The 13878-nt window shown below is 58.1% G+C and overlaps 1 protein-coding gene across 1 annotated transcript in view; it reads right to left on the bottom strand.

Moving 5' to 3' along the window:
• Rgs12 (regulator of G protein signaling 12) overlaps positions 1-13868 on the bottom strand; it is a 78927-nt gene extending 65059 nt beyond the window's left edge. Inside the window, 2 exon segments of the mRNA XM_033758927.1 lie at positions 106-272; positions 13518-13868. Coding sequence (XP_033614818.1) covers positions 106-172 — 67 coding nt within the window. The 5' untranslated portion in view covers positions 173-272; positions 13518-13868.
• Positions 13869-13878: the final 10 nt, after the last annotated feature.

The raw sequence follows: 13878 nt of genomic DNA, 5'->3' as shown, positions 1-13878 counted from the left end.
GGTCCCCAGCACGGAGGCCCACAAAGTCCGCGGGGCTGCCCCGCAGGACCCCGCTCAGCACGCAGGGCGCCTGCCCCGACAGCGTGAAGCCGTAGCCGGCTCGACCACGGGCTACCTCCACGCTGCGCACGCAAGGGGGCAGCCTCTTCGCTGGCTCCCCTGGCCTGTACATGGTGGGCAGCGGCCAGCCCTGGGAACATGTCCGGTCACTCCAGGGGACCCCGGCCTCCAGGAACACTTGGTACGGCCATGCTCTCTGCCACAGTAACGCCCTGCAGAGGAAAATACACAGCTCATTACAACAGTCCTGGATTTCTACAGCTTGCTGGTGTTGCCTGGCACAGAGATAATTCATAGCCAGGCAAGGCCACTCACACCTGTAATGCCAGCTGCTAGGGAGGCTGAGGCAGGAGAATTGCAAGTCCAAGGCCACCCTGGGCAACTTGGAGACCCTGTCTCATGAGAATTTTTAAAAAGACTGGGGACATAGCTCAATGGTAGAGTACTTGCCTACCATGTGTAAGGCCTGGATTCAATCCCCAGTCACACACACACACAACACACAATAAAAACAGCATAGACTGAGTATGATGACACAGAAATCTGGGAGGTTGAGGCAGCTGGGTCACAAGTTTGGGTCCACTATGGAAAACCTAGTGACTTAGCAATACCCTGTTTCTAAATTAAAAATTAAAAGGCCCTGGGCTGAATCCGAGGAGGAGGTGGAGGAGGAGTCCAAACAGCCCCCAGTTACCTTGTGAATATCAAGATGGAGGAGAAGTAGTCTGTAACTGGGAACCTGAAGGCTGGGCTACGAGCCTCTCTATCAAGGCAGGGCTAAGGCTCACTGAGCCTGCAGCTCGGCAGGAGGCCCCAGTTTTAGCAGCTCCTGAGTGGAAAGGACCACGCAGCCTGGCCTGGACCCCAGGCCTCAGCACACGGGGATACTCGAGCCCCTCAGATACCCTCTGCAGTGTTCCCCTCGGGGCAGGGGCACCTCCGGCCCTTTCAAAGCCCACAACCCCCCCTGACAATTCATTTATTTTAAACAAAGAGCCATGTGGGAAAAACACATTAGCCTGAAAAAACCTCCATCAATAAAACTACCGTGGTCAGCCAAAAGAAGAGACAAAAACAACCAGAACAGCAAAGAAATATAACACTCAATTATGTCCAGGGCACAACTTAAAAATTTACAGTATTGGTTCTCACTGAAAACAGACCCGTGCCAGGGTCTCCAAGGCCCCCGGGCCCCAGAGGACAAGGCCCAAGTGGGGCAATGTTGGCATAAGAGAAGGCCCAAGGGTGGGGTCTCAGGGAGCTCCCTGTCGCCTCACCAGGGTGGACACATGAACCCCCCAGCAAAGAGCTGTGATGACTCTCGGGAACCCAGTGGGGACTCGGGCTCCAGGCTTTCACTAGGGGCTGCGCCCATGGCACCCTCTGCCCGGCGGGCACCAACTCCAGACTCCCAGAGAGAAAGCCGGGGTCAGCACAAGCCGGCTGAGGCCCAGGGTGGGTGACCTCCCACCCTCCAGGTCCCCAGACCCGGCCTGGCCACAAAAACTCCACTGCTACATCCAGAGACGGCTTAAAAGAGCAATCCAGTGCAGCGGAGAACAGCTTCCCGGGCGTGCTTCTGCAGTCGCTGCTGTGACAAGCCATTCTGGCCTGGACAGTTTCCGGGAACAGAGCCGTAAACAGATTCTGTTTACAGAAACAGAAGCCGAGGAGCTGGAGCAGGGCGACCCCACTGACGCGGGCCTGAGGAAAGTGTTTTTGATTTGTGTCTTAGTTACCATCTCAGCGCTGAGACACAAAACTCAGCACGCACACTTTAAAGGAGGGGAGGTGTACTTTGGCTCCCAATCTGAGAAGTTTCAGTCCATTCTCCTCAGGCTTGAACACCGAAAAGGCACCACAGAAGGGCCTGGCGAAGGACAGCTGCTCAAGGCATGCAGGCTGGAAGGGGGGCCCCGGGAGGGAGACAAACCTGTCCCAGTTTTTACTTGAGGTGCGGAGGGCTCCAGGCCACACCCAGGCGCCCCCTCTCCCCACCTCCTCACAGCACCGGCTGTGAGCCCAGCGACCACCAAGAGCAGAGCCTCGACACAACAGTGACATTCTGCTCCCACCCCAAAAGGCTCCACGCATCTTCCGTGCAAAGTGCACTGAGCCCATGTCTGAGAGTCACCTGAGCCTTAAAAGTTCTAACACCCCTGAAAAGTCCAAGTCCAAAGTCTGCTGAGTTAACGGGCAAACTCTGAGCCCCTGTGAAGTCAAGCAGTAAGGTGGAGCATGCCCATCCATAATCCCAACCCAGGGGAGGCTGAGGCAGGAGGGAAGCCATGAGCTTGAGGTCACCCTGCAATACACAGTGAGACCCTGTCTGAAAAAACCCAAAAACAAAAAATTAAGTTAAACACCGTCAATATACAAAGTTATGGGGTAAACATTCTCATTCCAAAAAGGAGAAACAGGGTCAGAAAGGAAGCAGAATGGGACCAAAGCAAGGCTAAAACCCAGCACAGAGGACTCAAGCTCCACAGCTCTGTCCAGGACCTGGCAAGCTGTGGGACTGAGCTCTGGAGATCTTTTCCCTGATGGGAACAGAGGGGCCTGGTCTAGGGCACTTCGGCCCCCGCGGTCCTCCCCCGCCCAGCCCTGCCCCAGCCCTGGTCCGTACAGTGCCAGAGAGCTGCCCTCATCAGCCAGGGCGCTGCCTAGGCACACAGCCAGCACCACAGTGCCCATGCCCCACCAGAAGAGCCGGCCTGACCCCTGGGACAAGCTTGTGGCCGCCCCTGTCCCCTCCTGCAGCAGACACTGCCCCCTATGCCTGGGCCACTGCAGAGCCCTGCCGAGACCCCAACCTCCCTTCCTGCCTGTCCTGGCCTCCAGCCACAGGCACAGTGAAGACTCCTGAATCTCCAAGGCCACTTCTGGGCCTTGTGACTGCCACCAAGAATCACAGGGAGCAGCCCTTGTCTCCCTACTCCCAGCCCCAGCACCCAACAGCCCTTCCTGCAAAGCCTACTCAGTCTGAGGGACCCCAGCAGCAGCACTAGCTTGCCCCCCCCCGACCCCGATACCTGCTGCTGGTGGACCCTGGGACCCACGCCCAGAGGGCCTGGTGGGCACAGAGCACCCCATCTGGGGCCCTCCTCCGCTGCTCCTCCCCAAAAACCCCTCCTCTCTGACTGGCACTGTGTTCATCATACCAGTGATTCATGTGACTAAAAAAGGGAGGGAGCAGAGGCTGAAAGACGCTCACAGAAACACTGGAGGCTTCTGTGGCCACCAAAACAAAGGGCTTCCTTACCCACCTCTCATTCACAGGACATAGGACAACAGAGAAGCCGCCAGTCCACCCAAGGCTCCGGCAGTGCTCACAGTCAGGCTGGTCCCAGATGAAGACCATCCACAAGTGCTGGGGAGAGTGGACTGACCGGCTGGCCCACTAACACTGGCCAGCATTTGCCCACTGGCACCAGGGACCCCTTGGTCCCAAACTGCCCGTTTCCCAGAATTAAGGACAGACAAGAACCGAATCCAAAATGCCTGTAAGTGCTGAACAGAGAAAAACTTTACATGTCTCCAAACATTCAGGGAAAAGGACAATCCTCCCAGGAGGGCACCGAGCTGCCCCAGACACCAAGCACCTGAAGGGCTCCCACCAGCCGGATGCACGGTGTCCCAGCCAGGCAGTGCCCTGCGTATGCCCAGGCTGGCGCCTCACATCTGGTCACCTGAGTGCATAAGCGTGTGTGGCCGCCTCACTCCAAGACCGCCACCTGCGGCAGCACCTACCAGGTGCCAGGGTCCGAGGCACAGGCAGGTGAGAAGCGCGGCTCTTGTGTCTGTACCCGTCCCACGCAGTCTGAGAATGGCTCTGTAGCCCTCAGCAGAGCAGGGGCTCCTTCCAGATACCCATATGCACCTCCGCCGCGGACGCTCTGCCAGGGACCATGGTCGTGGCAAGGATCTGGCCAGCCTGGATCAGCAGGAGCCCCTCACCAGCCCCCAACCCAGGTCGACAGAGGCGCCCACACGCCTGTGTCCATGCCCGTCGTGATGGTCATCGGCTGCGGCAACCTGGCCACGGCCCCAGCTCCGGGAAGGTGACAACGCCCTCGAGGCTGAAGAAGCCCTGGTGTGGCTTCTGCCCCACGCCCAGGTGCACCAGGGAAAGAAGGTGCCCCGCCTCTGCACACCTCCTGGAACCTGGGACGGGGACAGGAGAGCCCTTTCTCCAGACTTAGCTGCCTCCATGCCCCTGCTGTGCCCACATCCACCCTGCGTGTGGATGCCGTGCCCCCTGTGCCGAGCCCTGCTCGGGCAGAGGGAAGCCCCAGGGGCAGCAGGGCCACCAGGGAGCCTGACAGCCATGGAGACCACGGACAAAGCTGGCCCGTCCTTCCTGGCCCCAACCCGCCTCATCCGGGCCCTCTCCCCACAGTGACCCTCCCACCCCTGCTCTCGGCAGCCTCCTTCCAGGCCCGGTGTGGGCCTGGTGTCCCCCGCGGAAGGCTGGAGGGCTCTGCAGGCCTGCTGAGCTCGACTGGCACCTGCTCCACCAAAACTCAAGTTCTGGCTTCACCCTCCAAGGTGAAAGTGCAGGGTGAGGGCATAAGAGGTGCGCTGGTAAGTGACGGGAGTGATGCTGTCCCTGTGTGCTTCCCAAATAGTTGTCACTGTGTGTCCTCTCCGGCATGCACCTGTGCCATGGGTGCCATCTCCATGCAAGACGCAGCCTGAGGCCGGCCGCTCGCCCGGCAAATGTGACACAGCTCTATCCCAGAGGGCCTGGCAGTGAGGGACCAGAGCCTGCTCACCCTCAAGTGTCCTCACAGGCCACTTATGGGGGCCCGGTCCCCAGCCACATGCTGTGGGAGGCGGTGGCATCTTAGGGATGCAGGGTGGCCCTGGCAGGAACAGAGGGTCCTTCCGGACCCAGTGAGGGAGCAGCTCCACCACTGCACCGCACACCGTGCAAAGCCACCATGACGTGGCCCAAGGGCAGTGGCACCTACAATCATAGACCAAAGCCTCCAAACCCAGGACCAGAGAGAAACCTGCTTCCTGCAAGGAGATGACAGTCTCAGGGTTTTTATCACAGTGTCAGAGAGCAGACACGTGTTTTCTAAGTGTTCTGAAACGGACATGTACTTGTGTAATAAGGAAAGACGTCAAGGAGGCTTTGTACTTTGCCCATCATAATCATGAACAAAATGCCCAATTCCTAGTCGTGCGGAACTCCACAAGGTGAGATCGCCCTCTTCACATCGCACCATACCCACCCCCCGGCCATGCTGTCTGCACTGCTGCAGCCCTGTGCCGTTCTGCCCTAGGCTGACCTGCGCCCTGAGCAGGAGCTAGGGAGCCATGTTCCCCATGGGAGGGGGGGACAAGGGCAGTGACAACTGCAATCTACACACTCAGGAGAGTGAGGGGCGAGGTGGGGGCCCCAACAACAAACACTGACCAAAACCACTGCGCAAATCTCCCAAGGACCTCCCTCAGCTGCCCTAACCACCACGCCTCCACCCAGCCCAGCCAGCAGGTACAACCGGGACCACAGTTCCCGCTTGCCACGTCCCCAGTGCTCCCAGCCCAGCACATGGGCTGGGCCCCCTCGCTGACCACCCATACAACCCAGATGTGCAGACACCTGGCTCGCTGCACACCCAGCCCAAGGGTCCCTCTGCACTGGGAGAAGAGGACACTCTGGAGCATCTGCAGAGGCCAGGGGCGAAGGGCGTGGGACAACCCTGACTGCACACAGGTGCCCAGAGGACACAGCCACCTGCATGCCTGGGCCCTAGGAAGCCCCACATCTCCTTCTCCAAAGTGTCGCTGATCTACCACTGCCCAAGGCCCTCAGGCCCCTCAACCTGCGGGTGCTGCAACGCCCCTCCAAAGGCGCTGCCCACCACCTGCCACCTGGCCTCCTGATGATGGGCACCAGCACTCGGCCCCCAGGGCTCAGCGCGGTGCTCACGGAGGGACACCAACCAGATCCCAGGAGCCCACGAGGCTTCTGGAAAAGTCTCTCGGCAGAAACAAGCAGTAGGAACTCCAGGGTCAGAGGCAGCAAGGCAGAGTGGGCACCGGAGCAGGAAACAACCGCTGGCAGAGAACACAGTTCAACTGCAAACACCCGCTGCCTTTCAGAGGAGAGGGTAACCAGAGGGAGCGGCAGCACTGCCCAGTCTTGAGGCCCCAGAGGGACTGCCACCCTCTCCAGCCCTGCCTCCCCCAGTGGGTCTCTCTCCCACAGCCGTCTTCTCGTCTGAGCCGACTCGCAGGCTCATTCTGCATCTGGAGTGGATGTGGTAAGGCCCTGGGGAGGACACTGTGTGTGCAGAGGGACCGATGGAAGACGGTGCCTCATGGCTACTGAGCCACCCCAGACACCAGTGATCCACATCTAACAGAACCAGGTCTTGAGGTGACTTCTGCTCCAAGAGTAGGTTACAAAAGGCCGAGGCTTCGGTGGAGCTCACGTCTCCCTCCCTCACTCTGAGAAGCCACCAAGTCGTGAGCTGCCCCGACAAGGCACCACGAGGATAGAGCTCCTGACCAGCAGCCAGCAAGATGCGATGCCGAGTCTGCCAGCCACGGTGTTTGTGGCCTTGGACGGGGATCTTCCAGGGCCACGAGATTGAGCTTGGAAGCAGCTCCTCCCGGGTAGTGCTGGCTGCCACCCGGGCCCAGGCCAGGGGACCCGGCAGGCCCCACGTGACTCCTGACCACTGACACGGAGGTAACCCATGCCGGCTGCTCGGAGCTGCGACGCTGTATGCAGTCTGCTTTGTAGCAGTGCCAAATGCGCCATACACACAACAGACCTCAAACACTCCTGCCACCAACACACAAAACAGCACTGGGGTCACCTCTAGGGCTGAGCAGTTAGGCATTTTCAAATGTGTTCCCCCAAACCACACCTGTGACGGGTGACCAGGAACTAAATCATGCTGCACATACCAGAGAGGAAGCAATTCCGTGGGGAAACTGGCTGAGCACAAATCCCACCACGCAGCCACCTGAGGGGCAGCACCTCGCCGGCCAAGCACAGCAATCGCCTGGCGCAAAAGGGGAAACCAAGGCTGGGGCAGCGTGGCCCAGGCCACAACGACCCTGCCTGAAGACTCTCAATGACCAAAGCCATTTCCTTGCCCCCAGAGCCCAGCTCAGTTCTCCGCATCTCCCTCACCACAGGCCGAACTCAGCAGGGAAGTCTGGGGAGAGGGGAGCAGCACCTGGCTTTGTGTGTGGGGGTGTGACTCCCAGCAGGCTGAGCGCAGGACCCTTGGCCAAGTGTGAGGCCTCCTGCTGATGACACCAACGGCTGTGGGCAGTGCAGGCTGCAGAGTGAACCCCACAGCCGGCTCGTTTTGAGAAGCGAGTCTGGTCAGAATGACTTACACACAAATTCCATGCCGAATTAAAACCTTTACTCAAAGGACAAGGTTATTAACACAACCATATTTTGTCTCTTCTGCCCCTCATTCAGGAATGATTTGTCTCTTCCTGTACAAGCCCTGCCTGCATCAGCAATGTGTCCACAGCAGCTCCACACAGCCCCTTCACACAGCCTCTTCCTCAGTCTCAACACGATGTCCCCAGAAAATATCCACAGCCCTGGGAGTTCAGGGCCTTTGCTGGTCAGCCTTGCTTGCACAAGCACTGGCCATCCTGGCTTCTCGTGTCTGTCTTTTCAACTCTGTCTTTGAGTTTTTCTTTTAACCTTGCACCATAGCACTGAGCTGGAAATCAGAATCTGCCACAGGGTTCTCTTATAATAAAGTGTTCCAGAGCCGGGCATGGTAGCACACACCTGCAATAGGCTGAGGCAGGAGGATCACTTCAAGTAGGCAGCCAGCCTGGGCTACCTGGTGGGCTCAAAACCAACCTGAACTACGTATCAAGACCCTGTCTCCAAAACAAAACAAACAAACAAAACAGAAAAGGTGTTCCAGTTCAGCACTGAGAATCATGCAGAGCTCTTCCAAGAGTCCTTTAAATCTTTCAATTCTTTTTTTTTTTGTGATACTTGTAACTGGACCCAGGGTCTTTACACTATATCCTCAGCCTTTCTGTCTTTTATTTAGAGAAAGGGTGTTGCTAAATCACTAAATTATTCAGACTGGGCTTGAGCTTGCAGTCTCCTGCCTCAGCCTCCCAGAGTGCTGGGATTACAGGTATGCATGACACTGCTTTGCTAATTTTCAGTTCTTGAGGATTTAATGTTTCAGACCCAGCATCAGGGACACACGGCCTTACAGAAAAGGCCCTTCCTCCCTTTCCAAGTAAGTCCCAGTCCGAAAGATTTAGTTCACTGCTAAGCAGCAACAGAGATTAGACCTTTAGAAAAGACTCATTGGGAATGAAAAGCAGCTCTCAGAATCAGGAGGAGCAGACTCGAATTCATGAAGAGAAAGAACTACGGGAAGCAGAGAAGCTGAGGCCTGGCACCCAGGAGCGCCTCTGCTGCGCACCGGAGAGCTGTGCCCCGAGCCCAGGGTCTGCAGAAGCAGAAGGCAGTCGAAGGGAAAACACTGCAGCGCTGGAGATCTAGTGCCATCAGCACCCTGCGACCACCCCTGGGGAAGGTGCATGGCCCTGGAACCGGGAGGGCTGCTCCAGCAAGGAGGCCTGGCCGTCTGGCCACAGAGGCAAGTTCCTCCCCTGGCTCTGGTGTCCTCGCCACCCAGCACTTCTTCTTTCTAGTGGCGGAGAAGAAGGTTGGGATTTAGCAGAGAAGATGCTACCCTAACTGACAAAAGTTTGCTTTTCTGGTGGAAGCATTACAATGTGACCACGGAGTGATTCCAACCCTCTGCAAAGTGAAATTTCTATCAGCCAAGCCCAAGGCTCAGCAGTTCACAGGAACAAGCTTGCCCAAGCTCCCTGGTGAGGAACAAAGAAAGAAGATGCAAGACCAGGCAATGTAGAAACAGAGGTCCAGAGTGGCTCCAGGACACACAGGGCAGCCCAGGCCACCACAGGCCAGCGGCAACCAGACAGGCTACAGCCACGGCCCGCGGGTGTTTAGGAGCGTGGGGACAGGCCGCGGAGCGGGACTGGGGCAGTCACCGGAGCACTGTGCAGGGTTCACAGAGCCGCAGACCTAAGTGCTGTTTGTCATTCACCTGAAGTCACAAGGAGCTGGGTGTACCCGCGGCCCGGACCTATGGTCACTGTGCCCCTGGCCAGTTCCCTGGGCTTCAAAGGGACACAGCACGTAGGCAACGGCACTGTGTGTGATTCACACAGGACTCTCTACATCTGAGTTTAAGAAGGGTCTCACGTAAGACAAGGAGAGCAGCTCATGGAATGATGCAGGCAGACTTCAGGAGGCAAGGAGGGGGCCAGACCGGGGCTGAAGGAGAGGGGAAGGGGAGGTATGACTGGTAAGGGGGCACAGGAGAGCAGGGCCTGGCACCCAGCACTCATGAAGCTCAATGGTGTCCTCAGTCACCTGAGTTGTGCCACACCTGATGCCATGGCCTCACCTCCCTCCTGGCAAATAGTCCCTGCTCCAGCTGCCTGTCCTGGCCCATGCTGCCCTGTACTTGCTCAGGCCCTCCACCAAGAGATTCTGTGGCAGGGCCGTACACCCAGGATGGCCCCACCCTCAGGGTCAGCCCTGGGGGACACGGCGGGGCTGCCGGGAGGAGAAGCCACCTCAGGGCTCCACTGTAGACCAGAGGCGCAGTACAGGGAGTGATGGGCTCGGCCCACCTCAGCCGGGCACAGCTGCCCTGTCTCCTCCTGCTGGCTCTGGGCTGCGGCCGAGGTGTGGGGGCACACTCAGGCCATGGCCGTAGGGACACAATCTCCACTGATGGCACCACAGGGCCACCTGTCACCCAAGATCAGCACCCGGGACACAGAAAAGCAAACTGCCTCCAAGTCTCCACTCCTGCTTATTGATTTTCCCCTTATCTCTACTTGAACTACTTTCATGATGGTTTTAAACCTACACAAAGTGAGTAAATCGAATTGATTGGCAACAAAGCAAACAGGACCCCGTTCCAAGGGACTCAGGATAAACAACACACAGTGCTCAGGTCCACACTGCAGGCCTTCATGGCACCCAGAGCCCACAGAGCCGTGAGGAGTAGCTGGGATGCAGCCCAGGCAGAGTACAGGCCCCAAACACATCAGCAGCCCAGAGCCCGTGACGCTGGCCGCGTTTGGAAAGGGTCTGAGCAGATGGCAAAGTGCCTGCCAGGACAGCAGGGCCCGCTGCTGCCTCCCACAGCCTGGCACCTAGGGAGACCTCTCCTACGAGGGCCAGGCATCCCGGGAGGCACGGGTATCCACGAGCTCCTGTGTGGCAGCCCATTCCTGACCCTCTGCCACACACCACCCTATTCAATCCTCTCTACAGCCTTAGCAACAATCTTCTTTCTTTGCGATGAGACCTCGCCAAGGTACCCAGGCTGACCTCAGCCTGGCTCCAGGGACCCTCCCACCTCAGCTTCCCTTGTTTACAGGTAGAAACTGTGGTGCAGAAAAGGCAGTTTGCTCCAGGTCAAGGCTAGCACTAAGGGTGGAGAAGATCCGGATTCATAGGCAGAGGCAGGCATCTTCCCTCTCAGCCTCGGTGAGGCTGGCTGGGGCTGGGGTACAGGGTCACCCACCTCTGGGGAGCCAAAGAGCAGCCCACAGCCCCTCCTGCAGAAGCGCATGTCCAAGGAGGGCAGTGGGGACTATCAGGCCCCAGGAAGGCACCTACTGCAAGCCACACCAGGGGCAGCCAGGCCCTGAGGGGCGCTTTAGTCAAGGCCAGAGAGGTAGGTGCTCCAACCACTCAGCCTTCTGGGTAAGACCAAAGCAAACCACAAGGGCCGTGCCGGGCCTGGACCAAGCCTAACCATAACAGAGCAAGCCGTACATATCCCCAGGCCAAGCAACATCAACCAGGACACAAGTGTACAGCCCACGACAGCCCAGGCAGATGTCCACCTGGGCAGCAGCACAACACGGCCCAGGTGCCATGGCCGAGCACAGAGGCTGTGCGGAAGACCTCCCCACACCATGCACACAGCACTGGTCCTGTCCTAAGCCATGTGGGAGCTGTGGGCCCAGGCAGGGCCGGGCAGACAGGGTGCCCAGAGGGAGGCCCAAGGAAGGGGTGCAGGGCCTCTGGGGAAGGACGGGAAACAGGGAAACCTGCTCCCTGGGTCTGATTTGTCCCCAGCCAGCCGTGCTGTCCCGGCCAGCGCTGGCAGACCCAGGAAGCCCAGAGGGGACAGCACAAACACGGACCACATAGAGCGTTCAGTCTGAGCCCAGACAAACCAATTCCAAAATCACATTCAGCTGTTCAGGAACAGTCACGAGTCACACAGTGACCATCCACAAGGTCCGGGACACAAACACCACCAGACGTCCTGGACACAAGAGGGCTGACCTGTCGTCGAGATGCCCAAAGAAAGGATCCAGGTGTTAAGAGGGAGCAGAGGGGAGCTTGAAAGCAGCTCAGTCACCTCCCACCACTGGGACACAGATCGACACCCACAAGGCAGGGGCGTTTCAGTTGTCTGGCCCCCAGGGTGCCACAGCAGGAACAGCTTGGCAAGAGGCCTGGCAGAGGACAGCTGCTCCACAGGGCCGTCAGGAAGCAGAGCAAGGAGGGAGCTGGGACAGGACACACCCTTCCCAGTGACTGCCTCTTCCAACCAGGCCCTACCTCCTAACACACAGGGCTTCTGGGGGTCATCTTAGATCTAAACCCCAACAGCTGCTAATACAAATGGTAACCACAGTCCTCAGCTGCAGGGCCCACCAGGTCCCCAGCTCAGTGACGCAAAGCAGATGCCATGATGGGGCTTCAGACGCTGGGGAAGAGACCAGCCCTCCGGCTTGAGGACAGGGGATGGGGGCACTGACAAAGAACTGAATGGGAATGGCTTCAGACTCCTCAGTACTCAGAAGCAACATCCCCAGATTCTGAGAGAATAACTGTTGGGCTCGACTTTTATACCCAGCTAAACTAAAAGGTACCTGGAAAGTAAAATAAAGATGCTTAAAAATCAAGGAAAAAGATCTACATGACTCTTCTGTGGTGTCTAAAGAGTAGAACTGCAGAGAAATGCACATCAAAATTACACTGAGACTCCACCCCACCCCAGTCAGAATGGCTATCGACAAGGATACGAAAAACAATAAATGCCGATGAAGATTTGGCGGGGCTTCTACACAGTTTACGAGATTGTATAAATTAGTACAACGACTACCATGGAACTCATTAAGGAGGCTCCTCAGAAACTAAACACAGAGCCACCACCTGACCCAGCTAGGTCCCCTCAGAATACACCGGAAGCAGTTAAATTCAGCAAACTGGGGACACTGACAGCCATGTTTAGTGTGGCCCAGTGCAGCCTGCCTCGCTGCCCACCAGCAGGTGACTGGATGAGGAAAATGTATCCACACATGATGGAGGATTAGCCAGCCGGAAAAAGAATGAAATTTCCATCATTTGCAAGAAAATGGATGGATCTAGAGGATTGTATCACGTTGAGCAAAATAAGTCAGACTCAGAAAGACCAATATCATATGGTCTCCTTAGTGAGTGGAATCCAAGAAAGCTGACGAGAAAGGGAGACTACTACTGGACAAAAGGAGGGGAATAAAGGCTTGGGGGTGCTGGAGTGAGTAGTCGGGGGATGGATATGAGCAAATACACTCATCAAAATCCCCCAAAATGTGAAATTAGGGGAGAGGGTGAGCCAAGGGGGTGGGGGATCGAGGTGATGGAGGCACATCCTGTGCACGTATGAATCTGCCAAGTGGACCCATTCTACTGTGGAACCGAGCAGAATGCGGAGTGAGCCACCGGAGCAGGGGACCCGGGACACAGGACCCACAGAGCGGGCAGCACAAGTGACCCTGTGGGCAGCGGGCACCACTCAGCAAGACCACAGCAGACTGGGGCAGGTGGGGGCGAGGATGTTGCATTCAGTGGTTCTCGGGTCCAGGACGAAGGGAGGGGAGAAAGGAACTGTGCTCTGCCCCACTGAGGAGCAGCAGCCCCAGGCCTGGCCAGGTGCCACAGGTCCCCAGCCTCGGAGCGGCACAGCAGGGTCCTGAGAGTAACCAACAGGCCCACGAGGAGGGCTGGGCCCACCGAAGAGACCGAGTTGCCACTGCCAGAGTGCACTGCACAGGCGGCCCCACAGCATTCCCATGGCTCCGGCCTCAGGATGGGAGAGAATACATTTCTGTTGCTTGAGGCCACTGGAAGTCCCTATGCACCTCAGCCCTTCTAACCTCCCTGTCCTCAGTCACCCAGACCAGTATCTTGGGCCCCAGAGGGCAGGTTCCAGTTTTTCAGGGAAGCAACCTCACGCCAGCCTCCGTGTTTCCAGGGCCCTGCACACCACTTCCCCCCCCACGCCTGCATCCAGGCTCAGCCGCCTTGCTGGGGGGCACTGCCGTTAGGAGACTAGCCACTGACCCACAGACAGGCCCAGAGAGGAAACTGAGGCACACAAGGCGCTCACCGCCTAAGGGCACGTCCCAGGCAAGAGGCTGGGCGGTGAGAGGCTGTCGGATCGGGCGTCCGGGCTGGTTCTGTGCACACCCTATGAGAGGGCCTTCTCTCCACACTCCACAGCGCCCGGATCCGTCCACACCGCACGGGTCTGTCGTCTCCGCACCCACTCCACCACTCCGAGTCCTCGCCGACCACACCCCACAACTCTGCGCCCCTCTGGGCCGCCGCGGGTCTGGGTCCCTCAACTTGGGAGCGGCTGGGAGTGCGGGTCCCTGGAGACGGCCTCTGCCCAAACAAAGCCGGCTGAGTGCGCGGACCCAGACCCGGTGCCAGCAAGCCCAGCCCACGCCGATCCCGGGTCGCGCCAC

Source organism: Fukomys damarensis, unplaced genomic scaffold (assembly GCF_012274545.1).
Source record: "Fukomys damarensis isolate Sample0158 unplaced genomic scaffold, DMR_v1.0_HiC HiC_scaffold_35, whole genome shotgun sequence".
Lineage (NCBI taxonomy): Eukaryota > Metazoa > Chordata > Mammalia > Rodentia > Bathyergidae > Fukomys > Fukomys damarensis.
Note: the sequence above shows the minus strand (reverse complement) of the source record. Positions and strands in the feature narration are given on the sequence as shown.